The 19,235-nt window shown below is 44.4% G+C and overlaps 1 protein-coding gene across 7 annotated transcripts; it reads right to left on the bottom strand.

Moving 5' to 3' along the window:
- Nucleotides 1-1,340: 1,340 nt before the first annotated feature.
- On the bottom strand, nt 1,341-12,978 carry eef1db (eukaryotic translation elongation factor 1 delta b (guanine nucleotide exchange protein)). 7 transcript variants are annotated; one of them, XM_020492872.2, is made up of 10 exons: nt 12,847-12,964; nt 12,319-12,328; nt 8,133-8,253; nt 7,854-7,925; nt 7,213-7,269; nt 6,516-6,600; nt 5,460-5,569; nt 2,144-2,347; nt 1,760-1,954; nt 1,341-1,589 (listed from the first exon to the last, which is right to left on the bottom strand). In XM_020492872.2, the coding sequence occupies exons 3-10, from the start codon at nt 8,247-8,249 to the stop codon at nt 1,551-1,553; spliced, it is 879 nt and encodes a 292-aa protein (XP_020348461.1). In that variant the 5' UTR covers nt 8,250-8,253; nt 12,319-12,328; nt 12,847-12,964; the 3' UTR covers nt 1,341-1,550. The 7 variants fall into 7 exon arrangements, with proteins under 7 accessions (XP_020348461.1, XP_020348462.1, XP_020348463.1 ...); XM_020492873.2 differs by lacking the exon at nt 12,319-12,328 and having other exon boundaries at nt 12,847-12,978; XM_020492874.2 differs by lacking the exon at nt 7,213-7,269.
- Nucleotides 12,979-19,235: the final 6,257 nt, after the last annotated feature.

Raw genomic sequence — 19,235 nt, 5'->3', positions numbered from 1 at the left:
TGAGAGATATTAAGCCTTGTTCACACTGCAGGCCTTATTACTCAAATCAGACGTTTTTCAAATCAGTTTTGGACTACTGACTATCCAAGCAGCAAGTTACAACCAAATCGGATGTGTGTTCAGACAGCAGTCATTTGCTGAAATGGCTACGCCAGTTGTCATCGTTATGACGGTTGTGTGGAATCAGATTTGTATGAATAACCTACGAAGTTGGTTTGAAATATCCAATTCCATTTGAGTTTTGGCTGTTCAGACTGCAGGAAAAAGCACAGATTTGAATAAGATATGCAAATAGGTGTCACGCCCTGACCATAGAAAGCTGTTTATTCTCTATGTTGGTTGGGGCATGATAGTGACTAGGGTGGGTCATCTAGGTGAATTATATTTCTATGGGTGGGTCATCAAGGTGAATTATATTTCTATGGTGGCCTGATATGGTTCCCAATCAGAGGCAGTGTTTTTCATTGTCTCTGAATGGGGATCATATTTAGGTAGCCATTTACCCCATTGCTGGTTGTGGGATCTTGTCTACATTTAGTTGCCTGTGTGCACACCAGTAGCGTCACGTTTCGTTTGTGCTAATCGAGTTTCGATTTATAAAAAATATGTGGAACTCTACGCAAGCTGCACCGTGGCCTACTCATTACAACGAGCGTGACAATAGGTTTTGAGTCACTTCAAATTGCCAATGTGAGCACAGCTGACAAAATCCATGAGTATGTCTCAAATGCCATCAATTATGTGAAAATATCCCTGTTGATCTTTCCTTCTTGAACAGGCACCATTTTTCTGTTAACAAACTCCTCCATACGGTTAAGACTGAATTCCCTGAGGATTTCTACCTTGTGTTTTATCTTGGTTTGTGATCCACTGTGGGGATATGACAAAAGGAGAAAGAGCATGCAGCAAAGCCCCACGGTTACACAGATTATGATTATTATAAGTATTAAGATGTTACAGAACAATGAATGATCATTATGTTAGCAGGAGATGGATGAGTTTACAGATAGGCTCTAAGGAATGGGCTGGGAAATCCCCGTATAGCTATAACTTCTTCTACTGTATGCTGTTTTGCTGTCAACTTTCATAATAATTCACAAATAAAACTGTACATCCACTAGATCACCTCGCCTTGTTTGAATACAGAAATGCACACAATGTAAGAACAGTTGATTTGGTAAATTGGTCCAGAGCCTTCTCTTAATAAAGAGAATGACTGATATATCTTGCCACTACCTCATGCATTTAGGGGATACATTTGACCCTTTATTTCCTACCATTGTTCCCCACGTGGCTGCATACATGTGTTAATACTCACAGAGAGACAGACAAGAAACTAGTTAAAGTGCACCAAAAGCTCTTTATTATTAACCATGAGTGACACAAACAGCAGCAAGGGACGGACTGGGAACATGGTTACGTCCCACATGACACGCTATTCTCTATATAGTGCACTACCTTTGAACAGCTCATAGGGCTTAAAGTAGAGCACGACAGAGTGAATGGGGTGCCAGGTGGGACGGGCCCAATGAAAAGGAAGAAGGTCGGAATCAGATCTTGTTGAAAGCTGCTACGTCAACACTCTGGACCTGCAGAACAAGAGACTAGAGATAACATTCATCAAGATAAAGTACATAACCATTTCTAATTTGGGAACGCTAACCTGTACAAAGTGTGTCAGTTACATTTTTATATTTCATTGTGGACCCCCGAAGGATTAGGTGTGTGTGGGTGGGTGTGCTCGCGCGCCTGTACTCACAAAGTCCTCGAACTTTGTAATCTCCTCCTCTAGCAGGTCTGTCCCGACCTTGTCGTCCTCGACAACACACTGGATCTGTAGCTTCCGGATACCATAACCCACAGGAACCAGCTTAGATTGACCCCAAAGTAGACCGTCAGCGACAACAGACCTCACACATTCCTCCAGCTTAGCCATGTCTGTCTCATCATCCCACTGTAAGAGAGGAGAGGGAGGGAGGTGGGGTATAGAGAGAGGGCCGGGGGGAGAGGGATGGGAAGATAGTAATGTCAGGAACACAAACACACAGAGGAAGAGATCAAAATTCCATTCATATTTTTTTTTTAAATACTGTATAGTGATTGGAGAAAGTATTAGGAAAGGCGTGGGGTCTATGTGACATACAGGCTTGACGTCCAATAGGATGGAGGACTTTGCGATGAGGGTGGGTTTCTTTGCCTTCTTCTCTGCATACTCTTTCAGCCTCTGCTCTTTGAGTCGCTCAGCCTCCGCATCCTCCTCTTCATCGCTGCCGAACAAGTCCATATCATCATCATCATCTTCATCCTCAACTGGGGGGCTGGTCTTCTGCTGCTGGACAGATGTTCCCTGAAGAGAAGAGGCGATTAAAATACACACTCATATATTGTACCAGACAAAAGTTTGGATACACCTACTCGTTCAAGGGTTTTTCTTTATTTTTTACAATTTTCTACATTGTAAAATAATAGCGAAGACAAACTATGAAATAACACATTTCATATTTGAGATTCTTCAAAGTAGCCACCCTTTGCCTTGATGGCAGCTTTGCACACTCTTTGCATTCCCTCAACCAGCTTCATGAGGTAGTCATCTGGAATGCATTTCAATTAACAGGTGTGCCTTGTTAAAAGTTCATTTGGAATTTCTTTCCTTCTTAATGCATTTGAGCCAATAAGTTGTGTTGTGACAAGGTAGGGGTGGTATACACAAAATAGCCCTATTTGGTAAAAGACCAAGTCCATATTATGTCAACTGCAGCTCAAATAAGCAAAGAGAAACCACAGTGCATCATTACATTAAGACATGACAGTCAAGCAATCTGGAACATTTCAAGAACTTTGAAGGTTTCTTCAAGTGCAGTCGCAAAAACCAAGCGCTATGATGAAACTGGCTCTCATGAGGACCACCACAGGAAAGGAAGAGTTACCTCTGCCGTAGAGGATAAGTTCATTAGTTACCAGCCTCAGAAATTGTAGCCCAAATAAATGCTTCACAGAGTTCAAGTAACAAACACATCTCAACATCAATTGTTCAGAGGAGACTGTATAAATCAGGCCTTCATGATCAATTGCTGCAAAGAAACCACTACTAAAGGACACCAATAAGAAGAAGAGACTTTCTTGGGCCAAGAAACACGAGCAATGGACATTATTTTTATTTTTTATATTTTTTATTTCACCTTTATTTAACCAGGTAGGCCAGTTGAGAACAAGTTCTCATTTGCAACTGCGACCTGGCCAAGATAAAGCATAGCAGTGTGAGCAGACAACAAAGAGTTACACATGGAGTAAACAATTAACAAGTCAATAACACAGTAGAAAACAAAAAGGGGGAGTCTATATACAATGTGTGCAAAAGGCATGAGGTAGGCAAATAATTAAAATTTTGCAGATTAACACTGGAGTGATGAATGATCAGATGGTCATGTACAGGTAGAGATATTGGTGTGCAAAAGAGCAGAAAAGTAAATAAATAAAAACAGTATGGGGATGAGGTAGGTGAAAAAGGGTGGGCTATTTACCAATAGACTATGTACAGCTGCAGCGATCGGTTAGCTGCTCAGATAGCTGATGTTTGAAGTTGGTGAGGGAGATAAAAGTCTCCAACTTCAGCGATTTTTGCAATTCGTTCCAGTCACAGGCAGCAGAGTACTGGAACGAAAGGCGGCCAAATGAGGTGTTGGCTTTAGGGATGATCAGTGAGATACACCTGCTGGAGCGCGTGCTACGGATGGGTGTTGCCATCGTGACCAGTGAGCTGAGATAAGGCGGAGCTTTACCTAGCATGGACTTGTAGATGACCTGGAGCCAGTGGGTCTGGCGACGAATATGTAGCGAGGGCCAGCCGACTAGAGCATACAAGTCGCAGTGGTGGGTGGTATAAGGTGCTTTAGTGACAAAACGGATGGCACTGTGATAGACTGCATCCAGTTTGCTGAGTAGAGTGTTGGAAGCCATTTTGTAGATGATATCGCCGAAGTCGAGGATCGGTAGGATAGTCAGTTTTACTAGGGTAAGCTTGGCGGCGTGAGTGAAGGAGGCTTTGTTGCGGAATAGAAAGCCGACTCTTGATTTGATTTTCGATTGGAGATGTTTGATATGAGTCTGGAAGGAGAGTTTGCAGTCTAGCCAGACACCTAGGTACTTATAGACGTCCACATATTATATTCTAGGTCGGAACCATCCAGGGTGGTGATGCTAGTCGGGCATGCGGGTGCAGGCAGCGACCGGTTGAAAAGCATGCATTTGGTTTTACTAGCGTTTAAGAGCAGTTGGAGGCCACGGAAGGAGTGTTGTATGGCATTGAAGCTTGTTTGGAGGTTAGATAGCACAGTGTCCAAAGACGGGCCGAAAGTATATAGAATGGTGTCGTCTGCGTAGAGGTGGATCAGGGAGTCGCCCGCAGCAAGAGCAACATCATTGATATACACAGAGAAAAGAGTCGGCCCGAGAATTGAACCCTGTGGCACCCCCATAGAGACCTGTAGAAATCTGTCCTTTGGTCTGATGAGCCGATATTTGAGATTTTTGGTTCCAACCGCTGTGTCTTTGTAATACACAGAGTAGGTGAACGGATGATCTCTGCATGTGTGGTTGCCACTGTGAAGCACGGAGAAAGAGGTGTGATGGTGCTTTGCTGGTGACACGGTCAGTGATTTATTTAGAATTCAAGGCACACTTACCCAGCATGGCTACCACAGCATTCTGCAGCAATACGTCATCCCATCTGGTTTGGGCTTAGTGGGACTATCATTTGTTTTTCAACAGGACAATGACCCAACACACCTCCAGGCTGTGTAAGGGCTATTTGACCTAGAAGGAGAGCGATGGAGTGCTGCATCCGATGACCTGGCCCCCACAATTACATGACCTCAACCAAATTGAGATGGTTTGGAATGAGTTGGACCACAGAGGGAACGAAAAGCAACAAACAAGTGCTCAGCATATGTGGGAACTCCTTCAAGACTGTTGGAAAGGCATTCCGGGTGAAGCCAAGAGTGTGCAAAGCTGTCATCAAGGCAAAAGGTGGCTACTTTGAAGAATCTAAAATATAATTTGATTTGTTGAATACTTTTTTGGTTACTACTTGATTCCATATGTGTAATTTCGTAGTTTCGATGTCTTCACTATTATTCTACAATGTAGAAAATAGTAAAAATAAAGAAAAACCACTTAGTGGCCACACACGGGTAGACTTAAAAATATATGCCGCTTTGTGTGACGTCAGAAGGCTCAGTCTGCACTGAAAATAGTCCATGGCTACTTGTCTCATAAGAATGACATCTGTCGAAAGAATGGCCACTTAGCAGTCTTTTATTCAAAGCGACAGACTACAGTGAGTGCATGCATTTTTAGTATGTGTATGCGATCCTTGCGGTAATTGAACCCACAACCTTGGCATTGCGCGCACCATGCTCTTCCCGACTAAGCCACATAGGACCAGAGCGAGAGGGACTTACATTTGTACAGGGGGCTGCAGAGACTGGGGCTGCAGCTGGCGACGGTGATTTCTCCAGCACCGCTACCCGACACTCCAATTTAGACAGAGCCAACCGCAGGTCCTCCACCACTTAAACACACACAAAGGAAGTCAGTAAGATTACAGACTAGTCATATCATCTGTAATACAGTTTAGACATTCTGTATACAAATAGGGAAACAAACACCCTTCAGTAACATTTTCGAAGGGTAATTTGATCTCTATACATGTGGACACACATACACTGAACAAAAATATGAAAATGCAACAATTGCAATGATTTTACAGAGTTACAGTTCATATAAGGAAATCAGTCAATTTAAATTAATTCATTAGGCCCTGATCTATGGATTTCACATGACTGGGCAGGGCCGCAGCCACGGGTAGGCCACAACAGAGAATCACCCACAACAGAGAACGGTTGATTGTCAAGGACAACGTACTCTTTCCGTGCTTCTACACCTGCATTGCTTGCTGTTTGGGGTTTTAGGCTGGGTTTCTGTACAGCACTTTGAGATATCAGCTGATGTACGAAGGGCTATATAAATAAATTTGATTTGATTTGAAATGACTGCTCGACATGTTGACTGCTCGATCCACACAGGAGACATTGTGTGGGCTAGGTTAGGAATGCTGCGTTACACGTTTAGCATAACATTTTATGTGGCGTTATTACATCATGTACCTACGTTATATAGGTATGCACAGTAGCTTTGACATCAGTTTTTAACATTGGTGTTAAACCAGACTCTCGGCCGATGTCGGTATTTTTTTTTAGCTAATGTCGGTCGATTCCGATATGTTCACCAATATATCATGCATCCCTATTAAAGATCATGCTGTTTAATCAGCTTCTTGATATGCCACAACTGTCAGGTGGAGGGATCATCTTGGCAAAGGAGATATGCTCACTAACAGGGATGTAAACAAATTTGTGGACAACATTTTTATGTGTACGGAACATTTTGGGGATCTTTTATTTCACCTTTAAAATGTTGTGTTTATATTTTTGTTCAGTATACACACACACACACACCTTGGTTCAGACTGTTGTTCTCTAGCTCCAGGCTCTTAATCCGTGTGATGAGTTCGCCTTGATCTCCTGCCCCATTAGCTGCACTCTGAACACACACACGGAAGAGTGTCAGGATATCCCTATAAGCATATCACCAGCGAACTCTAGTGGCTAAACTCAGGTACCACCACAACCAATTGAGGAGACAGGGCAGACATGAATAGAATGAGCAACACATCATATCACCTGTACACGTAAATAACCACCATCACCTAGAGGCACAGATTGGACAACAACAGCTACAATTGCAGCTCATGCAAAGCTGTCTCACTCAGGAATAAAAAGGTACTTTAGAGTCTGTTGTCATGGTGACGATCAGAGGAAAGTTTCAGGAAATCCAGGTAACCCCCCTGGAGCATTATACATGGAGGTGTCCAGATATTAGAATCCTGAAGTTGACCAATCACAACTCTTCAAAAACCAAAGAAACAAGTCCATCTCAGCACCACCTAGAGAGAGACTAAGCTCAGTGGAGGGTGGCCAAGGACAGGGCAGACTATGGAGTCAGAGAGAGAAGCAGACCCATCATACAGGGAGAATGAAGGAGGGTGGTTGGGTTTGTTTGTTTGTGTGAGTGTGTGCACAAGTCTGTGACATTGCTCTTAGTCGGGAGGGGGGGGGGGGGTCTAGCTACTGTCACACAGGGTGGGACACTTACGGGACGGGGGTTCTGGGGTTGATCAAAGCCTCTGCTAGGTAACAGCGAATTCTTCAGCTGGGGTGCGGGGAGGGAAGGAGGAAGGGAAAGAGGGAGAGAGTTGAATGAGGTTGGAGGTGCAGAAGGGACACTAGCAAAAAGAGAGAGAAAGCTACAAAAAAGAATCAGGCAAAGTTCAAGTATACCCAGGGTTGGTCTAAAGAGGAATCAGAGACATTAAGAGCTAGCCAGCAATACAAGAAATCATGCTTTCGGGAAAAATATTGAAATCTTGCTTCATGAATACGACCCAGGGTATTCAATGCTCTCAGCAGCAGTTCAGAGTCAAGGTATCCACACCTTGCGTTTCCCCGTGACATGTAGCCTTAGCAGTGTGGTCACATATAGCTGGTTCAGCCTTGCTTACACGTTTGTGTGTGTGTGTGTGTGTGTCTTTGACCATGTAACAGAAACTAAACATACATGGACTTCTGTAGAAAACTAGCCGGCTGGCTAAAACTGGCATATTTACAGTAATGGTGTGCACTGTCCCTGTAAAACTACATTTAATAAAGTATCTTACTTTCATTGCAGCTTTAAAAACAGATCATGTGAGATATATGTATTGTATGAAGGTTTGGATGGGTTTATATTATACTCACTCCTGCTAGGGACTTCTGGATGTTCTCTCTGGCCCGGGCTATGTCCTGCAGGATGGTGTTGGCTCCCAGCTCCTATAGGGTACAGGAGACCAGGTCTCACAGGATGTAGGCATACACACACCAGAGACGTATCCAAGTTTTAAGTACAGTGAAACGCCTTTCTTGCTTCCCAACAATGCGGTAATCGATATCAGGTGGCGACACGTGTGAGGAAAAGACCGACAATGTGGGGGAGGGCATTGGCACACACACAAACTAAAAGAAACACTCTCTACCTACCTGTGCTGGGTGTGAGGTGCTGTTAATGCGTTCGTAGAAGTGTCTCTCCGCATCATCATAGCGAGGCTTATCAAACCAGATCTTCTCCTGGACAAAGTAGTCTACTGCTGAACTCATGGTGCTACACGGACAGAGAGAGAGGCACAGAGATGAGGCAGAGAGAGAAAGAGACAGGATAACAAATGGTTAGTAAAGTAAGATTCAGTCCACCAGAAAGCTTGTGTCCCTCTGTTTTAACCATCTGTGTTCCACTATTTACAGACAAGACCACTTCTCTTTCACCGTCAACGCCACACTAACATCATCCTTAGAAGTAAGCTACATCTTTGAAAACCACTAACATTGAGTAAAATAAATCAAGCATGCAAAAAAATAAAATGGAAAAGGATAACATCTAAAACCAAATAAAACAAGAGACAAATGAGCAAGCCAAACAAAGTTTAATAAATTATGTGAAACAAACAAATGAACCAAATCAAGACACAGACAACACCAAAAAGGAGAAAAAAAACAAGGGGGGAAAAAAGGAGTAGGAGTAAATGAAGCTGGCTGTGTTTGTAGAGGTCCAGTCTCCTGGGATGGGTCATACTTGTCCCTCAGAGGGCCGGTGCAGGCGACCGATGACGGTTGTGGTAACAATGTTGCCGACACCACAGCATCTTCTTGCCCACGAGCCCCCTCCTCTCTGTCTGCTACTGTTGACTCAGCAGGTACAATCTGACGGTAACTGTAGAAACGGCTCTCTGCAGCCTCGTAGCATCTCTGGTCCAGCCAAACCCTCTCGCTGTCTGGATGCAGGAAGTAGCAGACTCCTCCCATCGACATGACCCCACCTTCCTCCTCTGCGACGTCAGCAGGCTCCTCCTCCTCCTGAATGGTGCGCAGAGCGTGGAAGACTTCGAGCTTCCCCTGTGAGACCACGGCTTCTTCTTCTACCACTTCTTCCTCCTCCTCTTCTTCTTCAACAAGACTCTGTGGGTGGTCTCCACTACCTCTGGAGGTTGAGGGAGCGTTGGGGTTGTTACGTGAGGTGGAAGCTCCACCACCCAGGTTGTTGCCGGTGGGAGAGCGGTTGTTTCCATAGAGGCTCTGGTAGAAGGCTGCCTCGGCCCGGTCGTAGAGAGGTTTCTCCAGCCACACGTCCCTCAGCAGCTCCATGGGGAGACGGGGGAGCCCATTCACTGGCTGGCCAGGGGCCGGGGTCAGTGGAGATGTGGAGGCTGCCTGGGGGGTCTGGGCCAGGGACAGGTACCCCTCATCTGGCGTGGCTGGTGTGCTGGGGCTGTTGGCAGGGAGGGCTAGGAATTCTGGGGCTGCTGGCTGCAGTGGCTCTGCAACAATGCAATGCTCTTTGGCATCTATGGGTGGATGGTTGCTGGGGTGGTTCGGGGCTTGGGGTGAGGGTGATAGTGAGGGTTGAGGGGAGGTGGGGTGGTTGTCAGTCGTCAGGGTTGGGGGTGAGCTGATGGGCCGTGTCATCGACCCGTTGGCAGAGTGTGCCAACCAGCACTGATACAGACTCTCAGCCTGCTCATACACACTGCGGTCAAACCACACTGAACCACACTCAGACCGCAGGCCGAGCAGGACCGCCCCGGGGGAGTCAGGAGCAGGGTCGGGAGAGGTGCGGCTACTGCCCTTCTGGCAAAGCTGGGGCTCCCCCCCTTTCTCCTGGCCAGGTGGTGGTGGTGGCAGCAGAGTCATCATGGCAACAGGAGCCGGGCGGTTATCGGGTTGAGCGGAGCGTTTACGACGGCGACGCCTCTTCCCACTGCGTTTCCCATTGCCGTCTCCATTCACACTGCTACTCTCTGGGGAGGACGAAGCAGCACCACCCCCATTCCTCTGACCTCCCTCCACTGCCACCTCAGTGGTACAGTCCACCTGGCAGCGTCTGGAAGGGAGATCAGGATCGGACTGATCCATTGCCGAACACAAGGGGTTCCTCTGAGGCATCATCTTTGATCCGAAGCAGAGAAAGAGAGTGACAGGGACATGCCAGAGGGTTAGTTACACAGAGAGGAATTTAGAGAGACAGATTGATCCATATAGATTATAGTCTTTTAAATATCTTCTAATTTTTGTATCTTTGTAAATTTTACTTACGAAGCGAATCTCTGTTTAACAGAGCTAAGAGAGAATTCAACGGACCAATCCCAGAATGCTTTTAGGCATGCAGGAAAGGAAGAGAGCGGAAAAAAATGTGAAAAGAACCAGATCAAGCAGACCAATAGATTATGAAAAATGAACTGAACGATGGATGATGTCCACTTCACTGGTTGTGTTTGAAAAACACAAACAAGAGAAAAAAAGTATTCAAAGTGTACACTAAGTAATATAGGCTAGTGCCTCTGTCACAAGTTTTACTCCCATTTCATGCCTTCTGAACACAACTCCTAATGTCCAATGTTACATTATGGAGTTCTTGTGATTCTCAGACTTCCGAGGCTACCCATAGTAGATAAACACTCCTTTAACCAGCATGTCTCTGGACTCCTTCTATTCAGGTCTACATAGTGGTAGAGGACACAACATAATATAATTCCCATTATGGAGTCTGTGAGAAAACGGGCAGCGCCATTGAGGCTATCTCCATTTTGAAGTAGTCAATTTCCTTATTTTATTACATCTATGAGTTGGTAAACAAACTGAAAGGGTGCATACTGCCACCTGGAGTGTGTTGTTTGAACAGGTATTAAGCCACGGTTAGCGATTTACTGCCACCCGCAGTTATGTAATGCTTGCTCATTTTATTTATTTGTTGTACCATTATTTTACCAGGTAAATTGAGAGAGAACAACTCATTTATAGCAACGGCCTGGGGAATAGTTACAGGGGAGAAGAGGGGGGATGAACGAGCCAATTGGAGTATAATTCATTGGCTGAGTCCTCCTGTTGACCTGGATGGAATTATGTGATGCCTCTTTAACCGATAAAGTCCCACCCAGTTGACTACTTCGAAATGTTGAAGACTGTAAAGATGACCATTACAAGCAAATGGCAATAATGACAGCATATACCAACATGCAAATTATGCATGCAAACTGAAAAGGTTTCTGCATAACCTTAAAGGGCAAAGCATGTAATATGATCACTCAGCAAGGTTACTGGACAGCCTTGGTGAATGAATGATGTTTTGTGTAGTGGTGATGATAACAGTAACAGCACTGGCATGCTCAGTCAGAACTAATGCAGGTAAGACCAACTCGCACTGTGGAGCGGACCAAGTGGCACCCTATTCCGTTTATAGTGCTAGAGCTCTGGTCAAAAGTAGTGTACTATAAAGGGAATAGGGTGCAATGTGGGACAAATCCTGTGGGTTCTGTGTACACCGCATAGAAAGAGAATCATAGATTCTATACAGTATGTCTACACAACATAACCAACCACAGTCATTAGCAGTGCGGGATGCAGCTGTGGTTTTGATGAAGGAGGACGATCCATGCGACATTCATGATTCATACAGTAGCATTGTGAAACAGGAAATACATTTCCTTATACCAATTTCCATGTTTTTTCCCCCCCCAATTGTTTTTAGGCCTACTAATATCAAACTTGGCTGTACTATATTGCTGAGCAATGGACTTTAAATTACATTTTAAAATATATTTTTGTTACTATTATTCAAATCTTGATGAATTCACCATTCAGAAAAATATTTTGTGATTTACAGGTGTGTCTATTGGTGGCCTATATGAAACCGTATGTAACTCACCTTCCTTGGTGAGAATAAGACCAAAAACTGTCGTGATTAGATTAGAATGTTCAACATGTTCATCCATTCAGCAGCCGCCAGCCATGAACAAACAAACAAACAAACATTATAGCCTAATACGACATACAGACCTAGCAGAAAAGCAACACGTTTGGGAATAGGGTACAGTATAGGCGTGTACAGTATGCTTACAGTAGCCTAAATGGTGGCAGCTTCATAATTAGTCTAAAGTGCCTTCACTTCCTGTTGGATCCTCCCCACGAAGCATGCAAGAGCAACGTGTGAGTGAGAGGAAATCTAAGGTATTCATTCAATGACTGCCTTTGGAGTGGGGCCGTGTGGGGGTGGGAAAGGCTATAAAGACTGCATCGTTGCAACGAAAACGTTTAGATTTGTATGTCATTAGAGGAATAATCAATAGCCTAAACCACATTTTACTAATGTTAGGCTACACGTCGGAATCATACTCACTTTTCCAATTCTTGAGAACATAGAAGAGGGGACAGAGGCATACTATTAGAGGTTATCGTATTGTAAACGGTGACAAGAAACAGTAACACACATTATAGCTTGTTATTAGCTGACTAACAGCAACATTGTTTCAACCGCGGAGCTATTCCTTTGTTTGATCGGTGTTACAATGTAACTATTTCAGGTCACCAGCTCGCACTGCCACTGCAGCGTCGACATCTTCAATCGCTCTCAAGATATCGAGGCAGGTTGTGACAGAGTAAAGCCTTTATACACATCTATATTCATTAGCAACGAATTCGCTGAAATGTTGGATTATTTTTTAATATTTCTTCTCAGTATCTCAGTTTATATAGACATTCATTTTTAACCGGTCGGCCCGGTCTTGGGCGCCCATCATGGCTCCACGACATTTCGCTTTTCTTAGCCATTCACATTATTTCTCCCTCCCACCAAACAAGTAGACTAACGACTCCCGTGTTAATTTCTCGGTTCCCCGGCTCGAAAAGCGAACTGTCAGTTACTTACTGTTCTGTATGTCGGTGGTTAACCGGGCCGGTGGTCCTCGTGCGATTGTTCAGCTGGGAGCCTAGAACAGAAAGAGTGACGAGTGGGAGAATAAAATGCGAGTGAACCGAAGGGGGGGGGGGGGGGGGGGGCTGTTCTTTTAAACACCGGGTTGTTTTACACTCAAACGCTGAAAATAGTATTTGTTTTTAATCCACATATTATTAATGTCCAGAACAGTGTATTGATGTTTTTAATTATTTTTTGTACATCAGTTTTATTTAGGGTTGGTATGTTCCTACTGCACTTGCTCATGACAGAATCAAGAACTAAATCATAAATGATTTCGCCAGCAGGGTGAATACATTGAACATCGTTTGTCACCACCTTTCAAAGTGTGTGGCATTATGGTTATAAAAATCGTCAGACTTGCGACGACATGTCAACTGCACGCACTTTACATAAATCATATGATCAAAAGGTCCGTTTTTGATGAAGTCGCTGCAGTTGCTTCTCACTAACCGCACCATGCAGCCATCATCTGCATTGTGAGAGGCACTATTTGTCAACCAATCATTAGGGTTGTTTGAACCACGCTAACCTATCGTAGCAGACGTAAAAGAAAACGGCTGAGCGGACTTTCCTCGTCCAGTTTTCAGCGGAAACGGAAGCTAGATTGAATTTGCTGTATCATTTATGTAGCACTATATTGTATCACTCCAATAGGGTATCCTTCCGCGCGGCAGGATACATTCTGAGTAATTTCAGATTAGTCCAGTGTACCGGGGCACTACTTCTACCTCTTCATTTTCTCTGCTCATTCCAGAGAGGATTCGTTTTATAAGAGCTGTATGTTGGAGTGCATAAGCATACCCGCAGATATTCAATAGCTCGGAGCAGTTAGCCTCTCCAAGGTGCTCTGCTGTCCTCCCATTCGGTGTGATTTGTGCCATCTCGTTTGGGTTGCGTCCTAGTGACAGTGTACTAATTTGGGCGATACTCGGTTTAGTCTACTAGTTTTGCGGCGCTGAGGGTTGGTCATAGTTGTCTGCATGACTTGTCAATCAACCGGAACCCTCCCGGTTATAGCCTTCAGGATCGTGGACCTCGCCTACCCCGCACAATCGGGAGACTATGTTTCGCTCCAGCGGGCTTGCAGTTCTCCCATGAGTGAGCTAGGTGTCGCGAGGCGCACCACTATGGGATCTATATCATGCCAAATATATTCACAAATGTAAATCACTATCCACAAACAAACACTTTTTGATTTGTATTTGTAAATCGATATATTGCATTAGAATTGTTTTATAACTGCAGATATGCAGGTCATTTCCAAAGGACAGATGATTTTTACGCATTACGCGCTTCAGTACTCGGCGGTCCTGTTCTATAAGCTTATGTGGCCTACCACTTGGCGGCTGAGCCTTTATTGCTCCTAAACGTTTCCACTTCACAATAATAGCACTTACAATAGAAAATCCGTATTGCCCAGTGACAGCCCCAAAACCTGAAGGATCTGGAGAAGGTCTGTATGGAGGAGTGGGCCAAAATCCCTGCTGCAGTGTGTGCAAACCTGGTCAAGAACTACAGGAAACATATGATCTCTGTAATTGCAAACAAAGGTTTCTGTACCAAATATTAAGTTCTGCTTTTCTGATGTATCAAATACTTATGTCATGCAATAAAATGCAAATTAATTACTTAAAAATCATAAAATGTGATTTTCTGGATTTTTGTTTTAGATTCCGTCTCTCACAGTTGAAGTGTGCCTATGATAAAACAAATACATACCTCTACATGCTTTGTAAGTAGGAAAACCTGCAAAATCGGCAGTGTATCAAATAATAGTTCTCCCCACTGTATTTGCTGACCATTAGTAGTGTAAAAAATTGGGAAGGCGGCAGGCTTAGGTCTCTCTAGATACACCTTTCTCATTTGTGGATTTGACTTATTCCAAATGAAGTTGGAAATGTAGCTGTCTAGTTGTTTGAACATCGACTTTGGCAGGAAAATGGGGATCATTTGGAAAAAGTACAAAAACCTAGGTAGTACAGTCATCTTAACAGAATTAATGCAACCTGTTAATGAAATGGGAAGAGACGACAACCTTATGAAATCCTGCTCAGTGCGCTCCAAGAGTGTTTTGAAGTTTAAACAGAGCCTTAAATGAGCGTGTGAGCACACTTTTTGTTAGGTTTCATTTATAAGCAGAGAATGTCCCAAAACCTTGTAGCATGTCCAAGAGATAGGGTATGGACTCCACAGGGTTAGAGATGTATAAAAGAAGATCGTCTGCATATAAGGACACCTTGTGAGTTATGTTGCCCCGCAATATTCTCTTAATCCTCTCCTCCGCACGCAGGGCGATAGCAAGAGACTCAATAGCAATATCAAATAGGAAAGGGGATAAACACTGCCTGGCCCCCCTGTAGAGAGGGAAGTAGCTGGAGGTAACATTGTTGGTGAGAACGAAAACCACTGGGGATGAGTACAAAATCTTAATCCAGGAAAGGAATGACGGGCCAAACCCAAATTTCTCTAGTTCTGTAAATAGATATTCCCACTCAACCCGGTCGCCTGGATATGTGTCTGTGGCAGTTTCTGACTAGAACGGATTTCATTGTACATTGACCTGAGAATAGGGGATAATTTTGAGGAGAATGCTTTCTACATTTCAATAGGGAAGCCATCTTGCCCAGGGGCTGGATTGTCAGAGTAGCTTCATCCTCACTTATTGAGGCATCCATGTTGGTTTGTTCATCTGAATTGAGGCAGGGGATGTCCAGATTGTCTAGAAATGCGTCAGGATGTGTCAGGACGAGCCTCTGACAAGTAAAGAGCAGAATAGAATTCCTTCAATTGATTGTTGGTTTTTTGGGATTGGTAGAAGTTAAATCAACTGCAACACAGATTTCAGGTATGGTGCTGCTATTATTTTTATTTTTACCTTTATTTAACTAGGCAAGTCAGTTAAGAAGAAATTCTTATTACAGCCTAGGAACAGTGGGTTAACCTCCTTGTTCAGGGGCAGAACGACAGATTTTAGCAGCGGATTGTCGGAGCTGGTGAGATAACAACTTGCCAGCTTTCTCTCCGTCTACAGGATAGTAGTAGTGGGTCCAGTTGCCACGCGCGTTGTGACACAGTACTGTCCGGAAAGTGGATATGTAGCTGGACAGGGCTACGATAATGATGCTGTGATATTGGCTATTAGTTACAAAAGGAAGAATTCTATTGTCCAGCAGCAAAAAGTCAATCCTAGAGTATGGACTGGAGGTGGACTGGAGGTGGACTGGAGGTGGACTGGAGGAAAAAAATAGTACTGTTTAGCAGTGGGATTGCTCCTCCTCCATGGATCAGACAAATGATAGGATTCTAGAAATTAGTTGATTTACTGCACCTGATTTTGAAATGACATTGTTGGGCTTCGGGCTGGATCTGTCTAGACTTGAATGCAATACACAATTGAAATCTCCGCCCAATATCATATTATGAGAGATCAGGAAGTGTTGCGATGAGGTCAGAGGAAAATTGAGCTTCATCCCAATTAGGACCATAGAGGTTAGCCAGAATAACCTGAAATAGCTTAAATAGCCGAATCTACTCATTTGAAGGGGTGTCCAAATACGTTCGGCCATGTAGTGTGTATCCCATCGTCAACCCATTACTCATCATCACAGTCCTGGTCACAGCCAATGAAAGAATGTTTGAGTCAATTCTATTTCTATTGACTGAATTATACCCAACCCTAAATGATAGTAGGTAGAAAATAATTATCACAAACATTTAAAAGACCAATTAACTCACTTTAAAGTGGCAATCTGCAGTTGCTTCATCCATTTTTGCACTTCTGAATGAATGAAATGTACCCATTGAGGATATAATTCAAGAAATGCCTCATGAGTTTAGTTCAACTGTCCTACCCCCATCAGAACCCAGAGGGTGAGGGTTGGAGGATGGAGGGAAGGAGAAAAGAGAGAAGGAGTGTGACAGAGAACATAACATTCAATTATACATCAAATGACATTTTCTTTCCTTTTTCTTGTCTGCCCAAAAAATTATAATCGCCTCATATACTGAGCAATAGTTTAAAAACCCAACCCTCCTCCTCAGGACTCACCCCCTCAAGTGTTGCCAGGGCTACACCTGCTGCCACGGAGATGATGATGTGTTTCCAGGTGACGTGGTCTGTGATCTCGCTGAGAACGGTCGCGGCGAGTTGTGATTTGACCGCCACGAACACCAGGTCACAGCTATTGACCAGCTCTGCATAGAAATGGGTGGCCGACTCCCCCAACTCCTGAATACAATGAAAACAGAGGTGAATGTTAGCCCTGTGCACCGTGCATAACACACACGCACAAGTATGTAGAGCAATAGATTCACAAATGCAAATACAGTGATGGACATCGACTGAGGGGGAAAAAAGTGGGCATAGAAAGAAAATTAACATTAGGCAAGTTAAGAGCCACAAACACAGAGAGAGACACACCCACCAGGTGAAGTTGGGTGAATTCCAATTGAAGGCAGTCAATTCAGGAAGTAAACTGAAATTCAAATTCAATATTTGAAAAAAGGGCATCTAAACTCAGCAACAACAAAAAAACGTCCTCTCACTGTCAACTACGTCTATTTCCAGCAAACTTAACATGTGTAAATATTTGAATGAACATAAGATGCAACAACTGAGACATAAACTGAACAAGTTCCACAGACATGTGACTAACAGAAATTGAATAATGTGTCCCTGAACAAAGGGGGGGGGGGTCAAAATCAAAAGTAACAGAGTATCTGGTGTGGCCACCAGCTGCATTAAGTAATGCAGTGCATCTCCTCATTCCAGATTCGCCAGTTCTTGCTGTGAGATTTAGAGAGTTACCCCACTCTTCTACCAAGGCACCTGCAAGTTCCCGGACATTTCTGGGGGGAATGGCCCTAGCCCTCACCCTCCAATCCAACAGGTTCCAGATGTGCTCGATGGGATTGAGATCCAGGTTCTTTGCTGGCCATGGCAGAACACTGACATTCCTGTCTTGTAGGAAATCACCCACAGAACGAACAGTATGGCTGGTGGCATTGTCATGCTGGAGGGTCATGTCAGGATGAGCCTGCAGGAAGAGACCACATGAGGGAGGAGGATGTTTTCCCTGTAACGCACAGCTTTGAGATTGCCTGCAATGACAAAAAGCTCAGTTCGATGGTGCTGTGACACACCGCCCCAGACCATGGCGGACCCTCCACCTCCAAAATCGATCCCGCTCCAGAGTACAGGCTCATTCCTTCGACGATAAACACGAATCCCACCATCACCCCTGGTGAGACAAAACCGCGACTCGTCAGTGAAGAGCACTTTTTGCCAGTCCTGTCTGGTCCAGCGAGGGTGGGTTTGTGCCCATAGGTGACATTGTTGCCGGTGATGTCTGGTGAGGACCTGCCTTACAACAGGCCTACAAGCCCTCAGTCCAGCCTCTCTCTCAGCCTATTGCGGACAGTCTGAGCACTGATGGAGGGATTATGCTTTCCTGGTGTAACTCGGGCAGTTGTTGTTGCCATCCTGTACCTGCCCCGCAGGTGTGATGTTCGGATGTACCGATCCTGTGCAGGTGTTGTTACACGTGGTCTGCCACTGTGAGGATGATCAGCTGTCTGTCCTGTCTCCGTGTAGCACTGTCTTATGCGTCTCACAGTACGGACATTGCAATTTATTGCCCTGGCCACATCTGTAGTCCTCATGCCTCCTTGCAGCATGCCTAAGGCATATTCACGCAGATGAGCAGGGACCCTGGGCATTTTTCTTTGGGTGTTTTTCAGAGTCAGTAGAAAGGCCTCTTTAGTGCCCTACGTTTTCATAACTGTGACCTTAATTGCCTACCGTCTGTAGGCTGTTAGTGTCTTAACGACCGTTCCACAGGTGCATGTTTGTTAATTGGTTATGGTTCATTGAACAAGCATGGGAAACAGTGTTTAAACCCTTTACAGTGAGGACCTGTGGAGTTATTTGTATTTTTACGAATTATCTTTGAAAGACAGGGTCCTGAAAATGCGACTTCTTTTTTTGCTGAGTTTATTTTCAAGGACTTCTCAATAAACTTAAAAGGAGAAGAAGCTATTTATATCAGAAATGTTTTTCGTTGTATTCAAATCACTTGCTGAATTGACCGACTTCAATTCGAATTAACCCCAACCCTGACACACACACTAAATAGCACACTAGATTATTATTCCGACCCTATTGACTCACTGACCAGGCTGCAGGACTCCCTTGGCTATCCCGTAGGCCGTGTTGCCTGCCCCGATGAAGCCAATTCTCAGGTTGGAGTCCATCTCAGGAGGGGTTTTTGGGGTCTGTCTTGATCTGCATGGGGGGAATGAGGGGTTAAGATGTAGGTTGACACTCCTTTTCATCTGAA

The sequence above is a fragment of the Oncorhynchus kisutch genome, linkage group LG10, assembly GCF_002021735.2.
Source record: "Oncorhynchus kisutch isolate 150728-3 linkage group LG10, Okis_V2, whole genome shotgun sequence".
Taxonomy (NCBI): Eukaryota; Metazoa; Chordata; class Actinopteri; order Salmoniformes; family Salmonidae; genus Oncorhynchus; species Oncorhynchus kisutch.
The sequence above is the reverse complement of the archived record's forward strand: the minus strand, read 5'-3'. Positions and strand labels throughout refer to the sequence as shown.